This window comes from Nerophis ophidion, linkage group LG26, assembly GCF_033978795.1.
Source record: "Nerophis ophidion isolate RoL-2023_Sa linkage group LG26, RoL_Noph_v1.0, whole genome shotgun sequence".
Lineage (NCBI taxonomy): Eukaryota > Metazoa > Chordata > Actinopteri > Syngnathiformes > Syngnathidae > Nerophis > Nerophis ophidion.
The window spans coordinates 28,789,941-28,817,519 of NC_084636.1; the positions used below are offsets into that span (position 1 = coordinate 28,789,941).

The 27,579-nt window shown below is 39.9% G+C and overlaps 1 protein-coding gene across 2 annotated transcripts in view; it reads right to left on the reverse strand.

Moving 5' to 3' along the window:
* Window positions 1–27,579, reverse strand: part of LOC133543801 (zinc finger protein GLIS1) — a 338,673-nt gene that overhangs the window by 237,669 nt on the left and 73,425 nt on the right. For both annotated transcript variants that reach the window (XM_061888593.1, XM_061888592.1), the window contains 2 exons: window positions 24,874–25,081; window positions 24,476–24,781 (listed from right to left, as the gene is read on the reverse strand). In XM_061888593.1, coding sequence (XP_061744577.1) covers window positions 24,476–24,740 — 265 coding nt within the window. In that variant the 5' untranslated portion in view covers window positions 24,741–24,781; window positions 24,874–25,081. The remainder of the gene's footprint in view (window positions 1–24,475; window positions 24,782–24,873; window positions 25,082–27,579) is intronic.

Below are 27,579 nucleotides of genomic sequence, written 5' to 3' on the forward strand. Positions count from 1 at the left end.
TGAAAATTAATGTACGAAGTCGCACCGCGTAATGAAACGCGGAGCATTACGGCTACAGTAGTCAGAGATACTGGGCTTGAACATACGGGTATTATTATGGTGTGTGTAGAAGGACCCCAAAATGGCACCCATTAGAAGAAATTATCTGGCGTTTTGTTTCTCAATATTACGCAAAACTATCATTTCTTTCCTATTGGCACATGCTGATGTGTATTTGGGATCTGCATAAGTCCCCAAAAATGTGCACCTTCTTTTTTGTTAAAACCTGGTGCGCTCTATGGTTCAAAGAATGCATTACACTGCATCCCATCATCACTGTCCCCCCCCCCCCAAAAAAAGGTAATTAGCTTTAAAGTTAAAACAACACAAACCCACATGTTACCAGATGGATTTTTAAGCAGTTGTAAAACTGTCTAATTTCCAGCATCAAGGCTACATTTTGGCCAACACACTTTTTAAAAGTTATTGTGGGACCTCTGAGACTTTTAAGAGTGTTGAAAAATAGTACAATACCTTTCAATAAAACAGAACATGAGTGTGGCTCATTGTTTACTCATTGTTTACATTTCCAAGAAAACAAAAAAGGCTGTGTGTCCTGTTTGGACGGAGCAAGTGTTGCAATAACTGTCCTTTTGCTGCCAAACGTTCAGTTCTGCAAAGCATTAACGCTCTAATTCGACTTTTCTGTTGAACCTCTGCTCTAACTTTGCAGAACTTTTGTGACAAATAAAAACCTACAATGCTCACGTGTTTTTGTTAAATGACACGCACAGTCTTGTTGGAGATCCTTAGTGACCAACATAAGGTTTGTGAACTATTACTCACTCTTTTCCCTGGGTTTAAATAAAGAAACAGGGCTCCCTCATTTTAATTTTAGCAGCTGTAAATCAAAGACAGAAGGAATAGTCCAGAGGAATGATTTCCTCATTTACGAGTAAAAGAAAACGCAGCCAAGAGACGGTGTTTCTTTTAGATACAATTTGATATGGATCGTATAAAGCAGGCGTGAGCGACGAGAGGATAACAGATGTCCCTTCTGTTGCCAGTGGAAACATTTGAGCAACAAACTCATCTGTGGGTTGTTGCTTCTCAGTTTCCAGCAGGTGAAATAACGCAGAGACCTTCCTTCAGTTTTCCTACTGCATTTGACTTCCAAAACCTGACAACAATCGAAGTAATATAAACATAGCTCTTTTTGAGTAACTGATCTTTTTTGAAGAAAAGCACAGACGTCTGCCAAGCCATATCTCCGGATTTAAAAAAAATCTTTAGAACAAATCATGAATTAAGGCAGTGATCCGGATCATCCCCAAAATCCAATTACATAATTCATTTCAGACACTTCCTAAAAGTTTCATTAAAATCCACCCACAACTTTTTGAGCAATGTTGCCAACTACCTTACACATAATTTACAGGTGGAGGAAATTATTAGGACAATCCTTAGTAGGGAATACAGTGTTCCCTCTGTCATAAAGATGCAGGCAAGCTCCTGAAAACTGCTGGAAAATTATGTTCTAAGGCAGAAAATATTCCCACACAATAATGAAAAAAAAAGAAAAACACAAGCATTATGTTTCCATCATAAGATATTGCATCTTCTTATCACCCGCCATTATCTCCTTGTTCATTGGTTCATTAAAAAGCAGCCTTCTCCTTATCGTCTGCAAAAATAACCCCGAGCATTGTAGATCACATGGCTGGCAGGAATGGTTCAAACTTTTATTATGCTTTGTTTTGTTATTTAACTTTTTGTATTTTAACTAGAAACAAGGCACCTCTAAATCCTCTACTTCCTCAGATTATGCAACTGCCCACATTGCGTACAGTGGTGGTCAAAAGTTTACATACACTAAAGAACAATGTCATGGCTGTCTTGAGTTTTCAATTATTTCTACAACTCTTATTTTTTTGTGATACAGTGACTGGAGCGCATACTTGTTGGTCACAAAAAAACATTTAAGTTTAGTTCTTTTATGAATTTATTATGGGTCTACTGAAAATGTGACCAAATCTGAGGAGAAAAGGTGAGGCCTTTAATCCCAGGAACACCAAGCCATCCATCCATCATCCATCATCTTCCGCTTATCCGAGGTCGGGTCGCGGGGGCAGCAGCCTAAGCAGGGAAGCCCAGACTTCCCTCTCACCAGCCACTTCGTCTAGCTCTTCCTGGGGGATCCCGAGGTTTACCATGAATTGATTAACGTGGACCCCGACTTAAACAAGTTGAAAAACTTATTCGGGTGTTACCATTTAGTGGTCAATTGTACGGAATATGTACTGTACTGTGCGTATCTACTAATAAAAGTATCAATCAATCAATCAATCCCAGGCCAGCCGGGAGACATAGTCTTCCCAACATGTCCTGGGTCTTCCCAGTGGCCTCCTGCCGACTGGACGTGCCCCAAACACCTCCCTAGGGAGGCGTTCGGGTGGCATCCTGACCAGATGCCCGAGCCACCTCATCTGGCTCCTCTCGATGTGAAGAAGCAGCGGCTTTACTTTGAGTTCCTCCCGGATGGCAGAGCTTCTCACCCTATCTCTAAGGGAGAGCCCCGCCACCCGGCGGAGGAAACTCATTTCGGCCGCTTGTACCCGTGATCTTATCCTTTCGGTCATGACCCAAAGCTCATGACCATAGGTGAGGATGGGAACGTAGATCGACCGGTAAATTGAGAGCTTTGCCTTCTGGCTTAGCTCCTTCTTCCCCACAACGGATCGATACAACGTTCGCATTACTGAAGACGCCGCACCGATCCGCCTGTCGATCTCACGATCCACTCTTCCCTCACTCGTGAACAAGACTCCTAGGTACTTGAACTCCCCCACTTGGGGCAGGGTCTCCTCCCCAACCCGGAGATGGCACTCCACCCTTTTCCGGGCGAGAACCATGGACTCGGACTTGGAGGCTTGGCTTGACACCAAGCCAACCGTAAAGAAAGGTTGTGGTAGTGTTATGTCCTGGGCCTGTTTTGCTCCCAATTGAACTGGCACGTGCTTTACAGAGAGTAAATGGGACAATGAAAAAGGAGGATTACCTCCAAACTCTTCAGGACAACCTAAAATCATCAGCCCGGAGGTTGGGTCTTGGGCACAGTTGGGTGTTCCAACAGGACAATGACCCCAAACACACGTCAAAAGTAGTAAAGGAATGGCTAAATCAGGCTACAATTAAGGTTTTAGAATTGCCTTCCCAAAGTCCTGACCTAAATGTGTGGACAATGCTGAAGAAACAAGTCCATGTTAGAAAACCAACACATTTATCTGAACTGCACCAATTTTATCAAGAGGAGTGGTCAAAAATTCAACTTTGCCAGAAGCTTGTGGATGGCTACCAAAAGAGCCTTATTGCAGTGAAACTTGCCAAGGGACATGTAACCAAATATTAACATTGCTGTATGTATACTTTTGACCCAGCAGATTTGGTCACATTTGCAGTAGACCCATAACAAATTTGTAAAAGAACCAAAGTTCATGAACCTTTTTTGTGACAAAAAAGCATGTGCTTCAATCACTCTATCACAAAAAAAATAAGAGTTGTAAAAATGAATGGAAACTCAAGACAGCCCTGACATTATGTTTTTTGTAGGGTTGGTGATTCCCGAGGCCCGGGAGGGGTCTGCGGGCTGTGGAGCGTTTTCGTTTCGGGCTCCGGTGCTCTGGAGTGCCCTCCCGGTGATTCCCGAGGCCCGGGAGGGGTCTGCAGGCTGTGGAGCGTTTTCGTTTCGGGCTCCGGTGCTCTGGAGTGCCCTCCCGGTAAAAGTTTGGGGTGCCGCCTCGGTGGAGGCATTTGGGTCTCACCTTGGAGCTCATTTGTGTACTCTGGCCTTTGGGTAGACTCCCTTTTTGGACCAGTTGATCTGCCGTTTCTTTTCTTTTTCTCCTATGTCCCACTCTCCCTCGTGGAGGGGGTCCGGTCCGATCCGGTGTCCATGTACTGCTCGCCTGTGTATCGGCTGGGGGCGTCTCTGCGCTGCTGATCCGCCTGATCCGCTTGGGATGTTTTCCTGCTGGCTCCGCTGTGGACGGGACTCTCGCTGCTGTGTTGGATCCGCTTTGGACTGGACTCTCGCGACTGTGTTGGATCCATTATGGACTGAACTTTCACAGTATCATGTTGGACCCGCTCGACATCCATTGCTTTCCTCCTCTCCAAGGTTCTCATAGTCATCATTGTCACCGACGTCCCACTGGGTGTGAGTTTTCCTTGCCCTTATGTGGGCCTACCGAGGATGTCGTAGTGGTTTGTGCAGCCCTTTGAGACACTAGTGATATAGGGCTATATAAGTAAACATTGATTGATTGATTGATTGTAAACTTTTGACCACGACTGTATGCACACACACAAAAAAAAACACACTCACACACACTAGAGAACAAATCGTAAATGAAGATTCCAATAACATTGGTTGCACTTTTCTAATTTGTTTAAATTAATTTTGAAATAATACAAAATATAATTTAATGCTCAAATATTTCTCTATTTTGTCTGCTGCCATTATTTAACTTGGTTAGCAATTTAATCAACAGCAGGAGGCGGACAGAATAGCACATCAGAAATAAGTAATTCCTCCGTGACGCCGGGCTTACATTAACAAGCTCTAATAAACTGCACAAACTGCACCATTGCACTATATAATATTGTACATGGTCCTGCGGGACTGCGCCAGCCAATGGCTTTTTGCCATGCTCGGGCACTGCCCTGCGGTAGCTTCCTGGCTAAAAAAAAAACAAATCAAAGCTAAACGCGAGGATAAAACTGTAGATTTCTGGCCAGCACTCTAATGAAGGCGTAAAAACTGCATGGGCTTGCAACGTTCTTGCCCGTTTTGTTTGTGGCCACTCGGTTGAAACCAATGTCTGATTACTCGGGGGGAAAAAAGACCAGACTTATAAAAAGTCGGCGGTATTTGGTCATGTTGAAGGCTACGCAGATTCAATAAGAAATGGCAAAGTTTATCCTAGGAACGTTCATGTGGCCTTCGAAATGAAGAAATGGTGGGGCACAAGCCACTCTTTTCTAACGACAATAGGCTAACCAAACCAAAAAGGCAACAAAAGTCTGTGATTCATTTTAAAACTTCACAATCCAATTAAACTTTATGTATACTCAGAGTTCGAAATTGTGCAGTCCCACAAACTTAATCGTGCCGTGGACCCCAAATGTTCGTGCCTTTATTTCAACTAGAGTCAATCGCACTGTTTTTCACCAAATGTTTTACACAGTAAATCTTTATGGAAGAACCAACAGTACCAAAATAAGTGGTTCATAAAGGTAATAAAGTCAGGGAAAAAGCAAAAGTGTGTCGAAGAAATTTGCTCTTACAAATATCAATGTCATCCTATTGTGGAATACAATCGGACAATGCTGGTGTCTGCAGCGATCACTTTGTAAAATGTTTGTTTAAACATTTGATTTGTTTGAGAAACTTTCTGTGATGCAATCAAGTTTATTCTCTACTACAGAGGTTCTCAAATGGGGGTACGCATACCTCTGGGGGTACTTGAAGGTATGCCAAGGGGTACGTGAATTTTTTTTTTTAATATTCTAAAAATAGCAACAATTCAAAAATCCCTTATAAATATATTTATTGAATAATACTTTAACAAAATATGAATGTAAGTTCATAAACTGTGAAAAAAATACAACAATGCAATATTTAGTGTTGACATCTAGATTTTTTTGTGGACATGTTCCATAAATATTGATGTTAAAGATGTATTTTTTTGTAAAGAAATGTTTAGAATTAAGTTGATGAATCCAGATGGATCTCTATTACAATCCCCAAAGAGTGCGCTTTAAGTTGATGATTACTTCTATGTGTAGAAATCTTTATTTATAATTGAATCACTTGTTTATTTTTCAACAAGTTTTTAGTTTTTTTTAATATATTTTTTCCAAATAGTTCAAGAAAGACTACAAATGAGCAACGTTTTGCACTGTTATACAATTTAATAAATCAGAAACTGATGACATGACCAAGAAAAAAATTAATCTCGTTGTACTTGTGCAATGACAATAAAGATCTATTCTATTCTACATAGTGCTGTATTTTACTTCTTTATCTCTGTTTCTCAACCAAAAATGATTTGCTCTGAGTAGGGGGTACTTCAATTAAAAAAATGTTCACATGGGGTACATCACCGAAAAAAGGTTGAGAACCACTGCTCTACTATATAGTTAGTGTTAGAGAGCAGAACTAAACGTAAAAAAAAGGACTAGAGATCGCATTAGTTTGTGTTCTTTAGTGGTTTTTCAATGCCTAAATAGAACTTCATATTCCTGGTTGTGCAAATAAACTAACATCATGTTAAGTTCTAGTAATAAATGTTGTGATTATTGGCCCATCCATCCATTTTCTACTGCATGTCCTTCTCACGGTGATAATTGGCCCAATCCACGGTATTTGTATTGTCCATTTTCATCCCAGAAACTAAAAGCATCGTTGTGCAGGAAAGCCAAGTGCTTTATTTGACACGGATGACGACATTATAACATCTTCGGTGCTATTTCTTAGTATCAAGAAATTAATAAAATTGATGAATAAATCTCTCATAGGCTCAGTAGAATATACTGAACCTTGATATCACCAGCAAACATTGCTAAACAACAGGAACATCAATAGCTAAATAGAGACAAAATATGAACTTCACATCATAAAAACTGCAGAACTGTACATGAGACTAATATTTGTAACAGGAAATCAAATGCAAACAAACGTATCCATTTCTCATTAGTGTCACGACCACAGCAACACGGCACTCGTTATGTCAATCAAATATGTTACTTAACGATGCACGAATTAATCCAAAATTGTCTTTTACGTATTAATGCTTAATTTGTGAACCCCTCCAGATGTAAAGACATGATGTGCCTCCAATCTTTTCTTCTCTAAATCTGTGTGAGTGTCAAATGAAGTGAAGTCATAGTGAGCAGTAACGTCTTGGTGATCATGAATGGTTTAAATCTTTCAAAAATAATTTTTCTTCAGAGTGTATAAATACACTCCATCCATTTTAAATATTTATTCATGATTATATGAACCTCTAAACCCTTCAAAATACGCCCAAATATGCACTGGTGCAGGTAAATAAACAGTAGCCTAACGGGACTCATCTGAAACCCGCAAGTGTTTCGCGGTCCCGTGATTGCAACCCAGCTATACCACATGCGCTATGAAGACATTGACATGTCTAGTAAAGGTTCAAAAGAAAATGTTGTCAAGCGGAAGCGTAATAGCTTCACAAATGCTGATATAAATGCAGCATTGTAAAAGATCAGGGCTTGACGGTGGAAGAGGGGTTAGTGCGTCTGCCTCACAATACAAAGTTCCTGCAGTCCTGGGTTCAAATCCAGGCTCGGGATCTTTCTGTGTGGAGTTTGCATGTTCTCCCCGTGAATGCGTGGGTTCCCTCCGGGTACTCCGGCTTCCTCCCACTTCCAAAGACATGCACCTGGGGATAGGTTGATTGGCAACACTAAATTGGCCCTAGTGTGTGAATGTGAGTGTGAATGTTGTCTGTCTATCTGTGTTGGCCCTGCGATGAGGTGGCGACTTGTCCAGGGTGTACCCTGCCTTCCGCCCGATTGTAGCTGAGGTAGGCGCCAGCGCCCCCCGCGACCCCGAAAGGGAATAAGCGGTAGAAAATGGATGGATGGATGGATGTAAAAGATCAAGTCTGTTATTCCTGGATAACGCATGTATTGTGAAATGTAGTCTTTTTCTTCATTAAACTTGGTTTTGGGATCATTTTATTATATTCTTTCAAAATAAAAAGAATATAATAAAATGTGGATTTATATATAATGCGATCGGTATTTTACAGACCCCATTATATCGAACTTTATGTGAAACTAGCAGGAACTTTCACATCACAATGCTAATTCTCTGGGCAGAAAGGACAGGGAGAGTCGGCAGGACCATTGCATCAGACAAAAAAAACACAGACTTTTTCCATGCATAAAAATAATGCAACAAGTCAGTATTAAATATGAAATATGTCTAGTGGAACTAATAAAGGTTAAACAGTTAATTTCGAGATACTGATTTAACATCCAATTTGACCATATTTTCCCATAGGAAAAAATGGAAATGGTTAGTCATATACAGTTGCTAGCGTTAGTTGTAAGCTATAATAGCGATAATTACCAAAGGTGCTATTTCAGAAAAAAAAAGAAATAAAATGTTACACAGTACAAAAATGTTTTTGTACATTTGAAGAAAGGCTGGGCGATATAGCCTTTTTTTAATATCTCCATATTTTAAGGCCAGATCGCGATACACAAAATATATCTCGATATTTGGCCTTAGCCTTGAATTAATACTTGATACATATATTCATAGCAGTATGATGATTCTATGTGTCTACATTAAAACGTTCTTGTTCATACCGCATTAATATATGCTCATTTTAAACTTTCATGCAGAGAGGGAAATCACAACTAAGTCAAGTGACCAAAACTGTATTTCTTAAACAGTTATTAAGCAGTGGCACAAACATTCATGTCATTTCAAAACAGAAAGTGCAAGACTGTCAGAGATGTTTTAAAACAAGCTATGAGTGCACTTTTGTGCATGATGTCACTAATATGACATATCCAAACCACACTAAAGTGCACTTTTTGTACAGAACGCCACTACAATATTTTAAAACAAATAAAGTGTACTTTTGTGCATGATGTCACACAAGATAGACTGTCAAATAAAAATGAGCTGCATAATAGGAAATCAAATAGTGTTCGTCCATCGATATGTGGTAGATTACTGCAGATATTACCTCCTTTTGTTGTTGACAGATTTTTTCAAACGGTGTTGATCTGGAAATGTTTGCCTCGCCATTTTGATGGTGTGGTCGTGTGGCACCGAACGGAGATGTTGACATGCGGAGTAAGCACTCTTGATTCTCTAGCAGGTGACTTTGCAAATGATGCTACATATTAGCAGTGATGCTACTTTTTGCAGCAACGATTTTGCCCCACACTTGACAAATTACGGTTGTCTGTTCGAGATATTCCCACTTGAAGCCAAACCACCGCCAGACGATGGACCCCGTGCTGTTTTTCTTGGGAATTAATTCTTCCTTCATTTTTTACCAGATTCGCACCTTCTTTCTCTCGTATTACCACTCGCATGGCTCTGCTAGCGTCACAGTTAACGTTACCCATGCTGCTACCTCTCTGCTCCGCGAGGGCGTACACATAAGTGACATATGACGTGACAGTATGTGACGTGTGTAAGAAGGTGCGCTTGCGGTCTGTGAGAAGTAGACACAAGGAAGAGTGGGAAGAGTATGCATATAGTCCAGGGGTGGGCATTACGTCGATCGCGATCGACTGGTCGATCTCGGAGGGTGTGTCAGTCGATCTCAAGACAGGCATTAAAAAATAGACATAAAAATGAGCAATCATCAATCATACCAAGACTTCACTTTCGTCAGTTGTTTGACATTCTGGGCACCCGAGGATCTTGTGAGATGACGCTGGCTGCTGCGAGCTCATATTTAAGAAAAAAATCACTAACAGGGCGGACGCAGAGAAACACATTTTATTTCTAGAGACTCCGTACCTACTGTCAAAACTCTAAAGACCGACTGCACAGTTCCTGTCTTCACCATAAAAGACCTGTTTCATCCTGCCTGTGCTAACAAAATAAGAGTCTCAGAAAGCGAGCGTGCACAAGCTAGCAAGCTACGGAGTTTGATGCCAATGTATTTCTCCCCCGCCCTCAGCGACCGCTTTCTCACTTGCTTGCCCACCCGCACACTCACCTGCTGCCAGACATTAAAGGGCCACACACATATGTTACTCTCATAACAAAGTGTTTAAAAACGAGTATGCAAGTTGGACAAATGAGATGCCAAATCCAACCACTTTCATGTGGTATTGGACAGAAAGGAGGACTTTTTTTTTTTTCCTCCATTTGAAAATGCGGACGTTATCAGCACCACTGTCTAATTCCAATCAATGCAAGTCATCAGAATCAAATACACCCACTTATATTCTTGTCTTCATGAAAGAAAGGAATCTATGTGTGTTAAACATGTTTGTATTATCATTAAACACCATTAACTTGTTAACAAAAATGTCTCTTTCATAAATAAATAAATATAAATTATAAATAGGAATGAGGTAGATCTCCTCGACTTGGTCAATTGAAAAGTAGCTCGCCTGCAGAAAAAGTGTGAGCGCCCCTGATATAGTGTAATGCCAGCAGCTAAAAGCAACTGCGTGAGAACGCATACTCGAATATCACGATATAGTAATTTTCTTATTATCGCACAGACAAACCCGTGATATATCGAGTATATCGATATATTGCCCGGCCCTAATTTGGAGTATATTTAAAAGTGGAAAGACAAACAGCTACTTTTGATCACAAGGTCCGTTATTAGCAAGTTTATTACAAAACACAGCGGCAACAGAACCAAGGTTGTAATAACGGCAAGGAGCAAATAGCTCAGCCAGCATTTATATGAAGCTTGAAAGGGTGCCATAGTAAACACAATGCATTGTGGGTTTTATGGGCATCTGAATAGCTTATTTACTTCTAAATGCAAGACTAGGTCGTAAAGTTGTAGTATTAGGGTAGGGATTAGTTGCTAACCATAACCCAGCTGCAACTTTAACTGCCAAAACATCCCTTTAAACGGCATCACCAGGTGTGTTCACGGAACTGGTAAGTTTGAATCAAAGCCTGTGTTATTCTCTTACACACATAGCATTTAGTATGCTGTTAGCGTTAGCCAATTTTGGAAAAAAGCATGTTGTCTATTTACTTTTAGTCATGTGCAAGCCCAAATATGAATTAATAGTTTTTTTTATTTGTAGAAGAAATGCCATGATCAGAGTATTTTAAAAGTAATAATGGATGTGTGTTCATTTCAGAGCAACCTGCATATGAAATAAATTAATGAGTTCACATGTCTTGTCCAATGGATGTGCTCATTCGGTTCAATTCCACCAATTCAACTTTTTATGAGGTAGCAAGCCTTATGAATAGGATCCAGTCTGTCTCTGTATGGTCCCTTAAACTTTTTGTTTTGCGCCATAAATTTTCATAATTGTTTTGCCCTCTCTCTCACAGTACAACCATGTAAACAAAAGCTTTATGCAGCAGAAATGGCGAGCGCGGCCCCTAGAAAGAACGGACGAATCCCACCAGTCTGACCGGGCACCGATTCACGTAAAATAGAACAGTCCCATCCAGATTCAGACTCAGTTGGCTCTGGGATGTAGCAATAAATTAAAATGACCGAAAAACCGTGATCGATAACTGCACTTTGATAAACTCATGAACTGACTGGGAACTAACATGAAAACAAGATACATTTACGTCTTTCCCCATTAAGAAACGCATACCTCACTCTAAACTTATAAAAACACAGAGGCTGAGCAACTAAAATAAATTCAGCCCCTTGAACCTATGCTGCCATGGCACAGAATGATCGATCTGAATACAAGACGGAAGTAATTTTACAGTGCGTCTAATGACCACTGAAAAAAGTAGGACAACTAAAGGACAGAAAGCCCACGACAAATAAACAATAATAATTTGCCGCCCACTTTTCATTGATATAAATCAGAAAGTGCTTAAGTGTAAAATCAGTAGAAGCATTTAAGTCTCACCTTAAAACTCAGTTGTATACTCTAGCCTTTAAATAGACTCCCTTTTTAGACCAGTTGATCTGCCGTTTTTTTTCTTTTTCTTCTATGTCCCACTTTCCCTTGTGGAGGGGGTCCGGTCCGATCCGGTGGCCATGTACTGCTTGCCTGTGTATCGGCTGGGGACATCTCTGCGCTGCTGATCCGCCTCCGCTTGGGATGGTTTCCTGCTGGCTCCGCTGTGAACGGGACTCTCGTTGCTGTGTTGGATCCGCTTTGGACTGGACTCTCGCGACTGTGTTGGATCCATTATGGATTGAACTTTCACAGTATCATGTTAGACCCGCTCAACATCCATTGCTTTCCTCCTCTCCAAGGTTCTCATAGTCATCATTGTCACCGACGTCCCACTGGGTCATTATTGTCACCGATGTCCCACTGGGTGTGAGTTTTCCTTGCCCTTATGTGGGCCCCACTGGGTGTGAGTTTTCCTTGCCCTTATGTGGGCCTACCGAGGATGTCGTAGTGGTTTGTGCAGCCCTTTGAGACACTAGTGATTTAGGGCTATATAAGTAAACATTGATTGATTGATTGATGAAACAATACTTAAAACAATAAGTGTTTATCCATTAAAACAAATAAAATACTAAGACTAAAACTATCAGTGAAGCATAAGGGAAAAAAACCCATGAAAAATAGAGGGTTTTCTACCAGTATGTCTATTCTATTTTTTTTTTTTTTTACAAATCAAAGGATTTCAGCGTGTGTACAAGTACTTTTTGAGCACATTCAACAAATTTGCAATTATAATAACGATTCTAATTTAGGTCACAATAACCGTGATATAAAAATGTAATATTACATCCCTAATTCTAACACTTGGTCATCCCTCCAGCAGCACTGAGAGTGGACTCAACCAAACTGCCTCTAGGTAATGATGCAGTTTTCAATGCCCACAAAGACATTGACTCAGAAATGTAATAAAACAAGGTATAACAACTGGACAGAAGTAATCATAAACAGCTAAATTTGAAAGGTTCCAACAAAAAAATAAATTTTTCATTAAAACCAATATTGTTAACACATTTTAAATACCGAAAATTGGTATTGTTGAGTACAGGTATCGATTCCCAGGTACCGGGAATTGGTACTGTATCTGTTCAAATGTGAAAGGCACCCATTCGCACGTGTGACCAAAAAGCTCAACTTTTGTTTCATCTGACCACAGAACTTTCCTCCAGAAGGTCTTATCTTTGTCCATGTGATGTCAGATGAAACAAAAATTGAGCTGTTTGGCCACAATACCCAGCAATATGTTTGGAGGAGAAAAGGTGAGGCCTTTAATCCCAGGAACACCATTTCTACAGTCAAGCATGGTGGTGTGTTCTGGGCCTGTTTTGCGGCCAATGGCACTGGTGCTTTACAGAGAGAAAATAGGACAATGAAAAAGGAGGATTACCTCCAAATTCTTCAGGACAACCTAAAATCATCAGCCTAGATGTTGGGTCTTGGGCACAGTTGGGTGTTCCAACAGGACAATGGCCCCAAACACACGTCAAAAGTGGTAAAGGAATGGCTAAATCCGGCTACAATTAAGGTTTTAGAAAGGCCTTCCCCAAGTCCCGACTAAAACGTGTAGACAATGCTGGAGAAACAAGTCCATGTCAGAAAACCAACAAATATAGCTGAACTGCACCAATTTTGTCAAAAGGAGTGGTAAAAAATTCAACCAGAAGCTTGTGGATGGCTACCAAAAGCGCCCTATTGCAGTGAAACTTGCCAAGGGATATTAACATTGCTGTATGTATACTTTTGACCCAGCAGATTTGGTCACATTTTCAGAAGACCCATAATAAATTCATAAAAGAACCAAACTCCATGAATGTTTTTTGTGACCAACAAGTATGTGCTCCAATCACTCTATCACAAAAAAATAGGAGTTGTACAAATTATTGGAAACTCAAGACAGCCATCACAACATGTTCTTTACAAGTGTATGTAAACTTTTGATCGCAACTGGACATCAATCAATCAATCAATCAATGTTTATTTATATAGCCCCAAATCACAAATGTCTCAAAGGACTGCACAAATCATTACGACTACAACATCCTCGGAAGAACCCACAAAAAGGCAAGGAAAACTCACACCCAGTGGGCAGGGAGAATTCACATCCAGTGGGACGCCAGTGACAATGCTGACTATGAGAAACCTTGGAGAGGACCTCAGATGTGGGCAACCCCCCCCCCCCCCCCTCTAGGGGACCGAAAGCAATGGATGTCGAGCGGGTCTAACATGATGCTGCGAAAGTTCAATCCATAGTGGCTCCAACACAGCCGCGAGAGTTCAGTTCAAAGCGGATCCAAGACAGCAGCGAGAGTCCCGTCCACAGGAGACCATCTCAAGCGGAGGCGGATCAGCAGTGTAGAGATGTCCCCAATCGATACAGGTGAGCGGTCCATCCTGGGTCCCGACGAGCGGTCCATTCTGGGTCTCGACTCTGGACAGCCAGTACTTCATCCATGGTCATCGGACCGGACCCCCTCCACAAGGGAGGGGGGAACATAGGAGAAAGAAAAGAAGCGGCAGATCAACTGGTCTAAAAAGGAGGTCTATTTAAAGGCTAAGGTATACAGATGAGTTTTAAGGTGAGACTTAAATGCACTTTAAATGCAGCAACTGGCATCTTGTGGACTTAAACTACATCAGGAAGTTGCCTACAGCCACAGCTGCTAATGACAATGTCTTCTACCTGGCGCCATTCAAACGCCCATGCGGTTATTTAACTTTGTAGACCACAATGACTTTAGAAGAACACAATTCATGAAATTGAAGTATTAACGGTATTCTTCTGCCTTGCAAAAATCTTCTTTGAACAACTACAGCGCCATCTGCTGGATCTTCATGGAAAAAAACTCCACTGGTCATGGTCATTAATAAGTACTCCTGCCTCTGGTTCGTTCTCTTGCGGCTGGTTCGGTTCTGGTTTGGTTTCTTGAGCCAATTCCAAAAGGCCACAACTCTCTTCTGCCATTTTTGTGTCGCTGTCTGTCATTCCAGCCGACAGCTGCGAGGGCCCACAGCAGCAGCAGCAGCAGCAGGCCCAACGGCGGACACCGTCGTCCTAACTGCTAACGATCGGATTCTTCCTGGATGAAACACGTCAGCGTGGAGCCAAAAACAGCAAGTGGCACAGGCCAGATGTAAATCCAAAAGCCAGCCGTGTGCTAAGTCACACGCCGAAACAAGCGGTCGCCGTCTGAAAATGCATGAGTCACGTGGCCTCTATAGACATGTGGTCAGCCGAGGTATGCAGCGTCCGAATGTGAACAAAAAAAAAAAAACAAAGTCTTCATCTTGGTCAACTTTACAAGTCTGTGTAATTCACAGGACCTGGCAGCGGACTCCCCCTCATCAGTGAAAAGTGTAGCGTATGAAGCTTGGGTAAGCACTTTTTAAGGCATAATGTGAACTAAAAATACATTATTTTATGATGCACATTTTGAGCCAACTCCGTAGCTTTTCCTTGATTGGACATTTTCTCGTACTATTCCAAAGATATTTCGACACTTACTCAAGACCATTTTGTTTTGTTGTTGGGTTTTTTTCTTTTAGCATTGGCAGAGATTCCGAATCTTTCTGAGTTGCCTTGAGATGCCATACCCTATTGGTCACATAAGAATGACAACATTTTGGCCTGGTTTCTCATTGTCATCCCATTGAGTTGAGTTTTTTCTTGTACTGATGTGGGTTCTGAGGATGTCCTTGTGGCTTGTGCAGCCCTTTGAGACACTCGTGATTTAGGGCTATATAAGTAAACTTTGACTGATTGATTGATGTTGATACCTTTTAGCCATGTCCCGCCTGTCGGATGTTCTACATAATTTTTTATTACCTTTAACATCAAAACTGTAGCCGCCATTATTATGTACAGTGCAGTTTTTAAATAAGTCTTGAACTATAGAAAGTATTTCAATGGTCGAGATCTGCGCTTTTGAGTGTTATACGAGTTATTACGGTAATCTACGTCACAGCAGCTCAGACGATGAACAAAGCAGAGTGGTCGGGGTTTGTTTTCAGAGCAGCCTGTCCGAAACACGTGTCAGAAACAGATGCGGAAGCGGATTTTTAAAACCTATGTCTGCATAAAAGTGATAATATCTCATACTCTAGGTGTTTATTGCACTTTGCATTCATATTTTGCTGTTTGTTACATTTTTGGTGTTTTTTGCTTGAATGTAAAAGATACACAACTATCGAGGAGCTGGTCTGAGAAGTAAAAGGTGTTCATATTTTGTTAATATTCAGTGTTTTATTATTCATATTTAATATTGTAAATCCCACTTTCTTTATCTTCATGTACATTTTGGGTGTCCCATTCAGTAAAAAACTGTAAAATTCCATTCCGTTTTTTTTAAGGTGGTCTGTCATAACGTTAATAATATCGGACTGCCAATATTATCGGCCGATAAATGATTTAAAATGTAATATCGTAAATTATCGGTCTCAACAAGTAAAAGGTATGACTTTTTAAAATGCCCCTGTACAGAGTGGTACACGGACATAGGGATAAGTACAGAGCGGCATAAACCTTAAAGGCACCGGCCCAATCACATAATATCTATGGCTTTTCACACACACAAGTGAATGCAAGCATAATTGATCAACAGCCATACAAGTCACACTGAAGGGGGCCGTATAAACAAGTTTAACAATGTTACAAATATGCGCCACAGTGTGAACCCACACCAAACAAGAATGACAAACACATTTCGGGAGAAGACCCGCACCGTAACACAACATAAATGCAACAGAACAAATACCCGAACCCCTTGCAGCACTAACTCTTCCGGGACGCTACAATATACACCCCCCGCTTCCCCCTACCCCCCACAACCTCCTCATGCTCTCTCAGGGAGAGCATGTCCCAAATTCCAAGCTGCTGTTTTGAGGCATGTTAAAAAAAACAATGCACTTTGTGCTTTCAATAAGAAATATGGCAGTGCCATGTTGGAATTTTTTCCATAATTTGAGTTGATTTATTTTGGAAAACCTTGTTACATTGTGTAATGCATCCAGCGGGGTATCACTACAAAATTAAGCATTATAATGTGTTAATTCCACGACTGTATATATCGGTATCATATCGGAATCGGTAATTAAGAGTTGGACAATATCGGAATATCGGCAAAAAAGCCATTATCGGACATTTCTACAAATCGGACATAGTGACTTTTGGTATTAGTGTTCTGTAAAAAAAGGGATCCAAACACACATACTGTACTGTACAACAGATGTTCACAGCTAAATGTTACATTACACTTTGGCCCCCCAGACACATTTTTATCTCAATGGTGACCCCCGAGTCAAAATATTTGCCCAGTACAACTTTTTGTCACGGAGGTAGACCAGTTAATTCTTGTTTGGAATTGTGACCTCACACGGGTCGATGCATCCATATACACATAGGATTGATGTGAATCAAGCCCTTAGATCATCGGTGTTTCCTCCTTCCTTCCATCTGGTCTGACTCATTCCATTACCCAGCATTCCCTCCACGTCTTGTCAGGTCAGACGTGAGCTTTACGGGAATACCGCTGCGAAATCATCACCGGGCCTCGGCTTTGTGAATCAGCGGAACACGCTGGAAACATTCACACACTCTAACCCTCTTCGCAGGCAGCGGCGGCAGTGACGGTACCCTCTTGTGCACTCATAACTCATTGCACAGTCACACAAAGACATGCGCTGTCTCGGGGGGGATTTACTAACTTCCGAACAATAAAGTTACTCCCATTGAGCATACAAGTCTAATTCATGATTATACATAATAGAAGAAACACCAAATGTTCCCAAAAGGATAGATTTGCGGTTCATATTGAAGCCTAGCATTGCATTCATTACTGTTCGGCATTCCCCGCCTCTAAAAGTAAAATGGACGCTTGATAAAAATGTATCTTTTAATTATGTCCATTACATAAGTGCTGACTTTTACATGTAGTCGAGTGTCAAATGCTCGTAGAGAGCCTTAGCCTTTAACCAATCACAGTAAGGAACATCAGAAGCAGCCTCAGAGCAATTACATCCCCAATCATTGGCCAATTTAAGACGCTGAAAGCCATTTAGAGAGACGTAAAAAAAATAAATCTATACCCCAAGTCTAGCAATTATAGCTGGATAAATATTTATGCCAAAAAGATCCTGCTGACTTTCTACAAAAAGTCAATATAGCTCATTTGACAGCACTAATTAAAATGCATGTTTCTTTTAATTATGATAAATACACAATATAAATATAGTTTTCTAAACCTTGGGAATGTTGGTAGCATTGTTCGTCAGCTTTGCAGCACAATGCTTCACACTACTTTCTATTTAAACTTCAACATAAACATCAGCTTTACAGATGCCATATAGGCATCTATCGTGACCCATGGTAGTATCAGTTACATATACCTTATTATTTTTCGACAGGAAAGGGAGGGGTTTCTATTTGAGGTGTAGTGTTTATTTATTCACAGCACACCTGGAAATTAAGGCCAGTTTTTCAGGAATTATGGAAAAAAAAAACAATGCATTATGAACCGGTATGACTTGGTTTGATTAGTTACGCATACTTGATAAAAACAAATTGATGATAAAAATGTATTGACTGACAAAAAAATGTTGTTGATTATAGTCTGTGACATCATCGCTGGTGTTTTTCCGGAAGTAAACATGTGCATGTCAGGGCGACCCGTGACCAAGGAGCAACAGGAAGTGAAACATTTAAGACGCTGAAAGCCATTTAGAAAGACAAAAAAATTTTAAAAAATCTATACGCACACACCTAACCCCAAGTCTTGCAATTATAGCTGGATAAATATTTATGCCAAAAAGATCCTGCTGACTTTCTACAGAAAGTCAATACAGCTCAAATGGACAAATTAAGCATGAAGTAAGTGCAGTTTCATTTAAAGTTTTTAATGTTAAGTTATTTCATATTAAGTGGAAAATAATGGCTCAATGTCATATAGACTTGTATTTTTTTTTTTTTAAGTATACAGTATATATACCACGAGAATGTAATTATCTGCTTTTTCTTCCTGGGGCCATCACTATTTTTTGGGGGGGGTAATTAGTCTGCCAAGTTACCTTATTATGTGTTACACAATGTGAATTTTGCTTGAAAAATGTTGCAATAATCAACATACCATCTTGTGATAGGTAATTAACTATCTGTCAACCAACTGACTTATTTCAATCATATATTTTTCTGTAACAATTCTACTCATAAGAAACAGTGGCAAAGGACAAGGTGTTTATTTACTCAAGTGAAGTGAAGTTAATTATATTTATATAGCGCTTTTCTCAAGTAACTCAAAGCACTTTACATAGTGAAACCCAATATCTAAGTTACATTTAAACCAGTGTGGGTGTCACTGGGAGCAGGTGGGTAAAGTGTCTTGCCCAAGGACACTACCGCAGAAACTAGGATGGTGGAAGCGGGGATCGAACCTGCAACCCTCAAGTTGCTGGCACGGCCGCTCCACCAACCGAGCTATACCGCCCCACAACTCAACTGCAAAGAGTAATGGGAGAGGTGTTTCTTGGAGGACATAATTTTGTACCAAGGTTTTTCCACAAATAAGTAATTAATCCAACTTAATCAATATATGGATGTTAAAACTAACACTGATGCAGAATATTCCATCAAATTATTAATAATTTGTTTGCAATTTTAACGCAATTAACCTGCAGCGCGAAATTACTTAAAATCCCTTTATTGTCTCTCAACGTATTTTAGGCAGTTTGAGTCCAAGTAGCATAGTTGATCTGGTAGTGACACGCTGCAAAAGTAAACAAGCCAATATGGAAGACGCTTTACAGCACGTTGGTGTTCCAAGAGGAAATTTGACTACAAAAAATAACATGGCGGAACTGTAGACCCACATAAAGTGTTATTCATATTTTGCAGGAAGGAGTTTTGCCTTTTTACCGAAGCACTTTCACCCTAAAATGTCATATTAATAACACAAAAGGAGTAACAGGTCGACGTTAAAGTGGATGAATGTTTTAGAAAAATATGAACATGTTAAAAAATTTTAATAAACATGTTAAGTGCATACATAATCCCTTTTTTCTTAAACTTGTTAAAAAAAACATTAATATACCATAGATTAAGAATATTGATAATAAATCATGTTTAATCCAAAATAATCCACAGCATTTTTTTACTAATCTGATTTAAGTGATCATATGACAGCACTAATTAAAATATAACATGTTTTTCTAAATTATGATAAATACACAATGTACATTTAGTTTTCAAAACCTGGATAATTTTGGTGACATCTTTTGTCAGCTTTGCAGCACAATGCTTCGCAGGAAGGAGTTTTTCCTTTTCACCGAAGCACTTTCACCTTAAAATTACATTGATAACACAAAAGGAGTAACAGGTTGACGTTAAAGTGGATAAATGTTTTAGAAAAACATGAACATGATGTTAAAAAATTTTAATAAACATGTTAAGTGCATACGTAGTCCCTTTTTTCTTAAACCAGTTAAAAAAAACCACCATTAATATAATACCATAGATTAAGAATATTGATAATAAATTATATTTAATCTAAAATAATCCACAGCATTTTTTTACTAATCTGATTTAAGTGATCATATGACAGCACTAATTAAAATATAACATGTTTTTCAAAATTATGATAAATACACAATGTACATTTAGTTTTCTAAACCTGGATAATTTTGGTGACATATTTGGTCAGCTTTGCAGCACAATGCTTCACACTACTTTCTATTTTAACTCCACAGTAAACTTCAGCTTTACAGATGCCATGTAAGCATCTATCGCGACCCATGGTGGTATCAGTTACATATACCTTTTTATTTTTCGACAGGAAAGAGGGGGCTTCTAATTGGAAATTAAGGCCACTTTTTTTTGGAAAAAAAGGTAAAAAAAACAACTATGCATTATGAACTGGTATGAGTTGGTTTGATTAGTTACGCATACTTTATAACATAGTGATTATTAGAGGTGCAATGATTTGTGGAAAAACAAATCGATGATAAAATGTATTGACTGACAAAATGTTTAGATGTTGTCGATGATAGTCTGTGACGTCATCGCTGGTGTTGTTCCGGAAATAAACATGCGACCGGTAACCAAGGAGCAACAAGAACTGAAAAAATGTCTTGAGACACTGCAACATTTAAAACAAACACATAAAAGACACAAATAATTTGTTGTATTTGCAAAGCGAAATTGGCTTTACATGGCAGTACATCTAAAACGCGGGAACATTTAAAGCGGAGGCATATCAGACATCTGGAGGATGCAGTCTACAACTGTCCTCAGTAAGATAGTTAGTTTGGTAGCTAGATAGCTAACAACAGAGAAACAGAGGTATGTGAAAAATAGATTTAACTATCCTTTTACCAAAGTCTGCCGGGTAAAAAGTGTCTATACACCTGTGTGCAGCTTTCTTTCCACATTGTCATTATCACAAAGTGTTCTATTCTTTTTGAATAAGCTGGAGTTGGTATTATTTTGTTGTAATTGCTGCTTTTTTGACGGTCCTTTGTTTACATTTAAAAATATTCTTGGTTTTTATTTGCATTTTGTCTGCCCTTGTTTTTAAATGGACAAAACTGATTTATTATCAGAAATATAAATAGAGCCACAGAGTTTTGTTATATTCCCCAACATTTCCTATTTGGACAAAAGTTTAATAAAGTTCTTGTTATCAGTTATTCGTTTTGTAACAGCAACACAGTAACAGTATAAGTAATTATTTCCGAATGAAGAAGTCATCTTTATTGTCTTAATTGTTGTTTAGCACATACCTAAATAAATATCAATATTAATTTAAAAGCCGATGCCAAAATCGGAGCCACCCAATAGGTGTACGTTTCATAGTTGATTAATCACTAAAATATAGTCAATGACTAGAAAGTCGATTTGACTCAACTATTAAAACAGTCGTTAGTTGCAGCCATAGTGCATATGGGGAAACGGGATGCATGATAACAAGGCGAGGGGATCCAATCCCAAAAAGACGCTCATTACTCATCCTTCTATAGGTTGAGTCAATAAACAGACAAGGTCCGAATGTGTCGGATAGAAAAAGGTGAGCCAATCACTGCTCTGTACCTCAAACAATTTTCCACCAGAGCTCAAGCGAGGTATCGAATGATGCGAGAGTGCACGCTTCACTCAAAACCAGATATTCTTTTTGTCCATGTGGGGGTCAAGTGTGTAAATATTTTTTCTGGGGGGTACTCAAGGGCACTTGTATTTATAGCACAGCAGATAAAAGCGAATCGGCGCACAGGAAATGTGTCACCACATTGAATAAAATCATCAGGCATGCACTTGGATTATTTATTTTGTAGTCCTGGTATATTTCCAGTGTAATAACTGATGGTCTCAGGATAAAGAAGGCACAAAGTAAGAATTCCACTGCTTTGATTTATTCCCACATATGACAATAAAGCCTTTGAATCCTGGAATCCCACTGTCTTACTTCCATGGGGATAAACACCACAGCCGAAGTTTGTTCAACATTTCCTGCCCGTATGAGTCTATACTAACGGCTGAGAGGGCAGTTTAAATTCCAGCTCCATATCCCCCCAGAAGGCAAGGATGTAATATGATCAATGTGAAATGAGGCATGCTACAAAAGGATGATGAGAACCGGGATCAGCTTCACCGATGCACTTCCATGTTTGACCATAATACTTTAAAACGACAAATCCCCGGAATTAACGCTAATATAGGAGAAAAGCAACAAGAACAACTATGGCAAACGTCGAGCTGAACAGATTTACAACTTCTAAACCGTTTAAAGTCTTGCGTGTTTTGATGAAGGGAGCAGATGTCGGATCAAGTTTTTTAGCACTCTGCGGCAGGCTAAAAAACAAATGCAATACATCAACCCGCGAGATATCAAAATGGTTTGCTTTGCAGAGGAACTGACAAACAAACGCACACAAATACACGTAACTTCCTCAGTGTCAATCGTCATTGACGATTGACAGGAGTTCAAAAGCATCACAATATAGAACAATGGGACGATTCATTTTTTGGGAGGGGGGCGTGGGGCAGAACGATGTTATAGACTGTTCAGAGGACACATGGTTTGTGTTTGGCAAGAAAAAGAAACAATAATCAAATATGTTGATCCCATTCTTGCTGCAAGGATGACTGCTAATATAAAAGTCTGTTCCGTCTAATCATGATTTAGGATTGGGTAATTGCCTCCGTTCTCTCTTGAGTTCTCTCGCACACACACACACACACACCCACACACACACACACAACTAAACATGATAGAGCATCTTGCACAAAATGCCCGCTTTCCACTGTGGATACTTTCCTCCTAACAGGGGCCACTTCTTCCATTCAAATTTAATGATGTACGCATGCATGCTGTATACTCTATGAATACCTGTTTGTCAACCCAAGTCTTGTCCCGTTTGAAATGCATCTTTTATACTTAAACAGCATAATACATACCTTGCCAGAATCAAATGTGATGGGTATGTTGTTGACTTATATAAATAAACGCCGTAGCTCAAATTGACACCAGACTTCTCACCTTAAGGTGTCCCAAAAAAAAAAAAAACATCATTCGAAAATACTGTATAGTAACTACAACTCCTACAATCCCAAACAATAATTTTTCTTAAATTAAAAAAAATATGTGAAATTCCAATGTAATCAAACAAGTATAGATTTTGTAAACAATTTTTACAAACATTTCACAATGTTTAATGTGCACACTGTCTACACTCGTTCTGTATATGTGGGTATTTAGCCCTTGGCTACAATCTGGCACATTTATATGTTGTATGTTAATTTTTACTGTCCTTTGAAACAAAGATACCATACTAATACAGCATTCTCCAGCACTTTAGTGAGTTTTTACACATCTAGTTAAAAATTGAGATCATACCAGCTAGAATTTGTAATTAGACTATGACAGGATTTTTGGGACATCCTTTATATGTGATGCTTTAACACAGGGGTAGGGAACGTACGGCTCTAGAGCCAGATGTGGCTCTTTTGATGACTGCATAAGGCTCTCAGATAAATATTAGCTGACATTGCTTAACACGATAAGTAATCAATAATTCCGCTGGTAATCACAGTGTTAAAAACAACGTTCAAAATATAAAACATTCTCCTGCATTTTAATTCGTACATGCGTTTTCTACTGCACCTGTTTAAGAAGTCGCAATAATGGTAAGTTTTTGATATATTATTGGTTAGCTTCGGAATAATGTTATTCACAAAAATAAGAGACTTATTATACTCTAAACATGTTGGTCTTACTTAAAGATGCACGCATTTAGTTGTTAACAGTGTTAAAAAAATATTATATGGCTCTCACGGAAATACATTTTGTGCAGCCCTTTGAGACACTAGTGATTTAGGGCTATATAAATGAACATTGATTGACATTTTAAAACTTTCGGGGCTCTCTCAGCCCAACAGGTTCCTAACCCCTGCTTTAACAGAACACCCAACACCTGGCATCTGTAAAGCTGCAGTGTACGTGTGGGATTTAAAGAGATCACCTACAATTTTACTGAATAATCCGTGCATGATAATAGGGTACAATGGGGAATCAATGTGGAATTCCCAATGCAATTACACTGTTTAGTTATTAAAACATAAGAACATTTTACATTGTATTTTTTTTTTTTCAGTTTTATGGGGCCAAAAAGACAAGTTTTGATATTTCCAGTTAAATAAATGCTTTATATATATATTTCTTAATGTGGCTAATATATTATAGACAATGTTGATTGGAAAAAAAAGATGCACTGCTTTGCATTTAAGTGTTTGCCACCAAAAAAAGAATATTTTGCATCTTACCTTGCAGTGGTGGGAACGTGAAGCAGGAGCGTGGAGCTTTGGCGGCTAGGTGTGCTTTACGTTTGGGGCTGCTGTCATCGTGGTGGTGGTGCTGGTGTGGGCTCCGGTAAATCTGAGCCGCTCCGTAGCTCGCGGCTCCGGCTCGCCGCGCGCATGTCTCCGCCCTGCCGCCGTACGCCGAGCGCGTCTGGCCGGCTCCGAAGTCGCTGAAGGCGGGCGTCTGAAAGTGACTCACCATCCCGGACAGCGGCGCGGAGTTCTGCATCGAAACGTCGGCTTCATCCGATTAGATGCTTCTTGCATTACCTTACAGGATTTAAACCCCCCCCAAAAACAGAGTTATTTGTTGGAACTTAAAAAAAAAAAAGTCGGATAAAGTATTGATAGGTAACGCCTACCTCATTATCAGCCCCTTACGAAAAAATAAATGTGGGAATGCGCATGTGCACGGACATCTAATTGCAAGACGTCTGTGAGGCTGATCGATAGCATCCTTTCTGAGGATCAGCATCACCTTCCTCCTTCTCCCTTTCTTTCTTTCTCTCCTGGTTGTGATTGACACCAGATATCCAGCATTCAGCCGCACCAATGGCGGCGGTGCATCTTCTGTGGGAGGAAGATATGTTGCAAATAATGTCAATGCAACACTCTGCTGTACACTTTTAAAGTTAAAGTACCAATGATTGTCACACACACACACACTAGTTTGTGGTGAGATTATTTTCTGCATTTGACCCATCACCCTCACCCCTTGGGAGGTGAGGGGAGCAGTGAGCAGCAGCAGTGGCCACGCCCGGGAATCATTTTGGTGATTTGATTTCCAATTCTAACTCTTGATGCTGAGTGCCAAGCAGGGCGGTAATGGGTCCCATTTTTATAGTCTTTGGTATGACTCGGCCGGGGTTTGAACTCACAACCTACCGATCTCAGGGCGGACACTCTAACCACTATGAAACAAATAATACCATGCTTATGAATATGCTCACAAATAACAATATTTAAGTATTTTACATTTCAAAAAGAACAGATCTTGCTTGGAGCCTTCAAGAAATTAAACAATATTGTTCTTGATATTCTCTCCAAATCATGTGAAACTACATTATGTAGCCGGTTCAAGGTTCCGAAAACTACATTATGTAGTTTCACATGAACTAAGCTAAAAATGTATATTCCAAGACAAATCTTTATGTTTTTATTTGTTATTAGCATTGACATTTCAGGGTTTTCTGTTGACATCATGCATTTTGACTTATTTTTTGCCCATAAGCCCATAAAAAAAAAGAGTTGCGGGCCACACTTAGAACACCACAGGTTTACTTATTTCACCAGGGGAAAAATGTATTTAAAAAAAGGTACCAATGATTGTCACACACACACTAGGTGTGGTGAGATGATCCTCTGCATTTGACCCATCACCCTTGATCACCCCCGCGAGGTGAGGGGAGCAGTGAGCAGCAGCAGTGGCCACGCCCGGGAATCGTTTTGGTGATTTCACTCCCAATTCTAACTCTTGATGCTGAGTGCCAAGTAGGGAGGTGATGGGTCCCATTTTTATAGTCTTTGGTATGACTCGGCCGGGGTTTAAACTCACAACCTACCGATCTCAGGGCGGACACTCTAACCACTAGGAAAAAAATAATACCATGCTTACGAATATGCTCACAAATAACAATATTTAAGTATTTTACATTTCAAAAAGAACAGATGTTGCTTGGAGCCTTCAAGAAATTAAACAATATTGTTCTTGATATTCTTCCAAATCATGTGAAACTACATTATGTAGTTTCACATGAACTAAGCCAATAAACAGGCTAAAAATATATATTCCAAGACAAATCTTTATGTTTTTATTTGTTATTAGCATAAACATTTCAGGGTTTTCTGTTGACATTATGCATTTTGACATATTTTTTGCCCATAAGCCCATAAAAAAAGAGTTGCGGGCCACACTTTGAACACCACAGGTTTACTTATTTCACCAGGGAAAAAATGTATTTAAAAAAAGGTACTAATGATTGTCACACACACACTAGGTGTGGTGAGATTATCCTCTGCATTTGACTCATCACCCTTGATCCCCCCCCGGGAGCTGAGGGGAGCAGTGAGCACCAGCGGTGGCAGCGCCCGGGAATCATTTTGGTGATTTAAACCCCAATTCCAACCCTTGATGCTGAGTGCCAAGCAGGGAAGTAATGGTTCCCTTTTTATAGTCTTTGGTATGACTCGGGGTTTGAACTCACGACCTACCTACTCTAACCACTACACCGATACTGTACATCAAAACACAAACAAAACATTTACACTGCTGTTGACAAAAACTAATTAAATATCCTCTAAGTCAGTGGTTTTCCTTTTTTTTTTTCACCTGTACCAGCGTTTTTCAACCACTGTGTGAGATACAGTATGGTATGACCTGGGAGAATATGTAATTTCACCTATTTGGGTCAAAAATGGGGCAGCACGGTGGAAGAGGGGTTAGTGCGTATAACCACAATACAAAGGTCCTGAGTAGTGAAGTGAAGTGAATTATATTTATATAGCGCTTTTCTCTAGTGACTCAAAGCGCTTTACATAGTGAAACCCAATATCTAAGTTACAAGTACTGGGTTCAATCACGAGCTCGGGATCTTTCTGTGTGCAGTTTGCATGTTCTCCCCGTGACTGCGTGGGTTCCCGCCGGGTACTCCGGCTTCCTCCCACTTCCAAAGACATGCACCTGGGGATAGGTTGATTAGCAACACTGAATAGGACGTAGTGTGTGAATGTGGGTGTGAATGTTGTCTGTTTATCTGTGTTGGCCCAGCGAAGAGGTAGCGACTTGTCCAGCGCCACCCACGACCCCAAAAGGGAATAAGCGGTAGGTAATGGATGGATGGGTTAAAATGTTTTTAGCAAACCAGTAATTATAATCCGCAAATAATGTGCCATTGTTGAGTGTCTGCGGTGTGTAGAGCTCGGCAGAGTAACCATGTAATAATCTTCCAAATCAGTAGGTGGCAGCAGGTAGCTAATTGCTTTGTGGATGCTTATCATGATCACAATATGCAGACGACAGCGAAGGCAGAGTGCAGGTAAAAAGGTATCTATAGCTTAAACCAAAAATA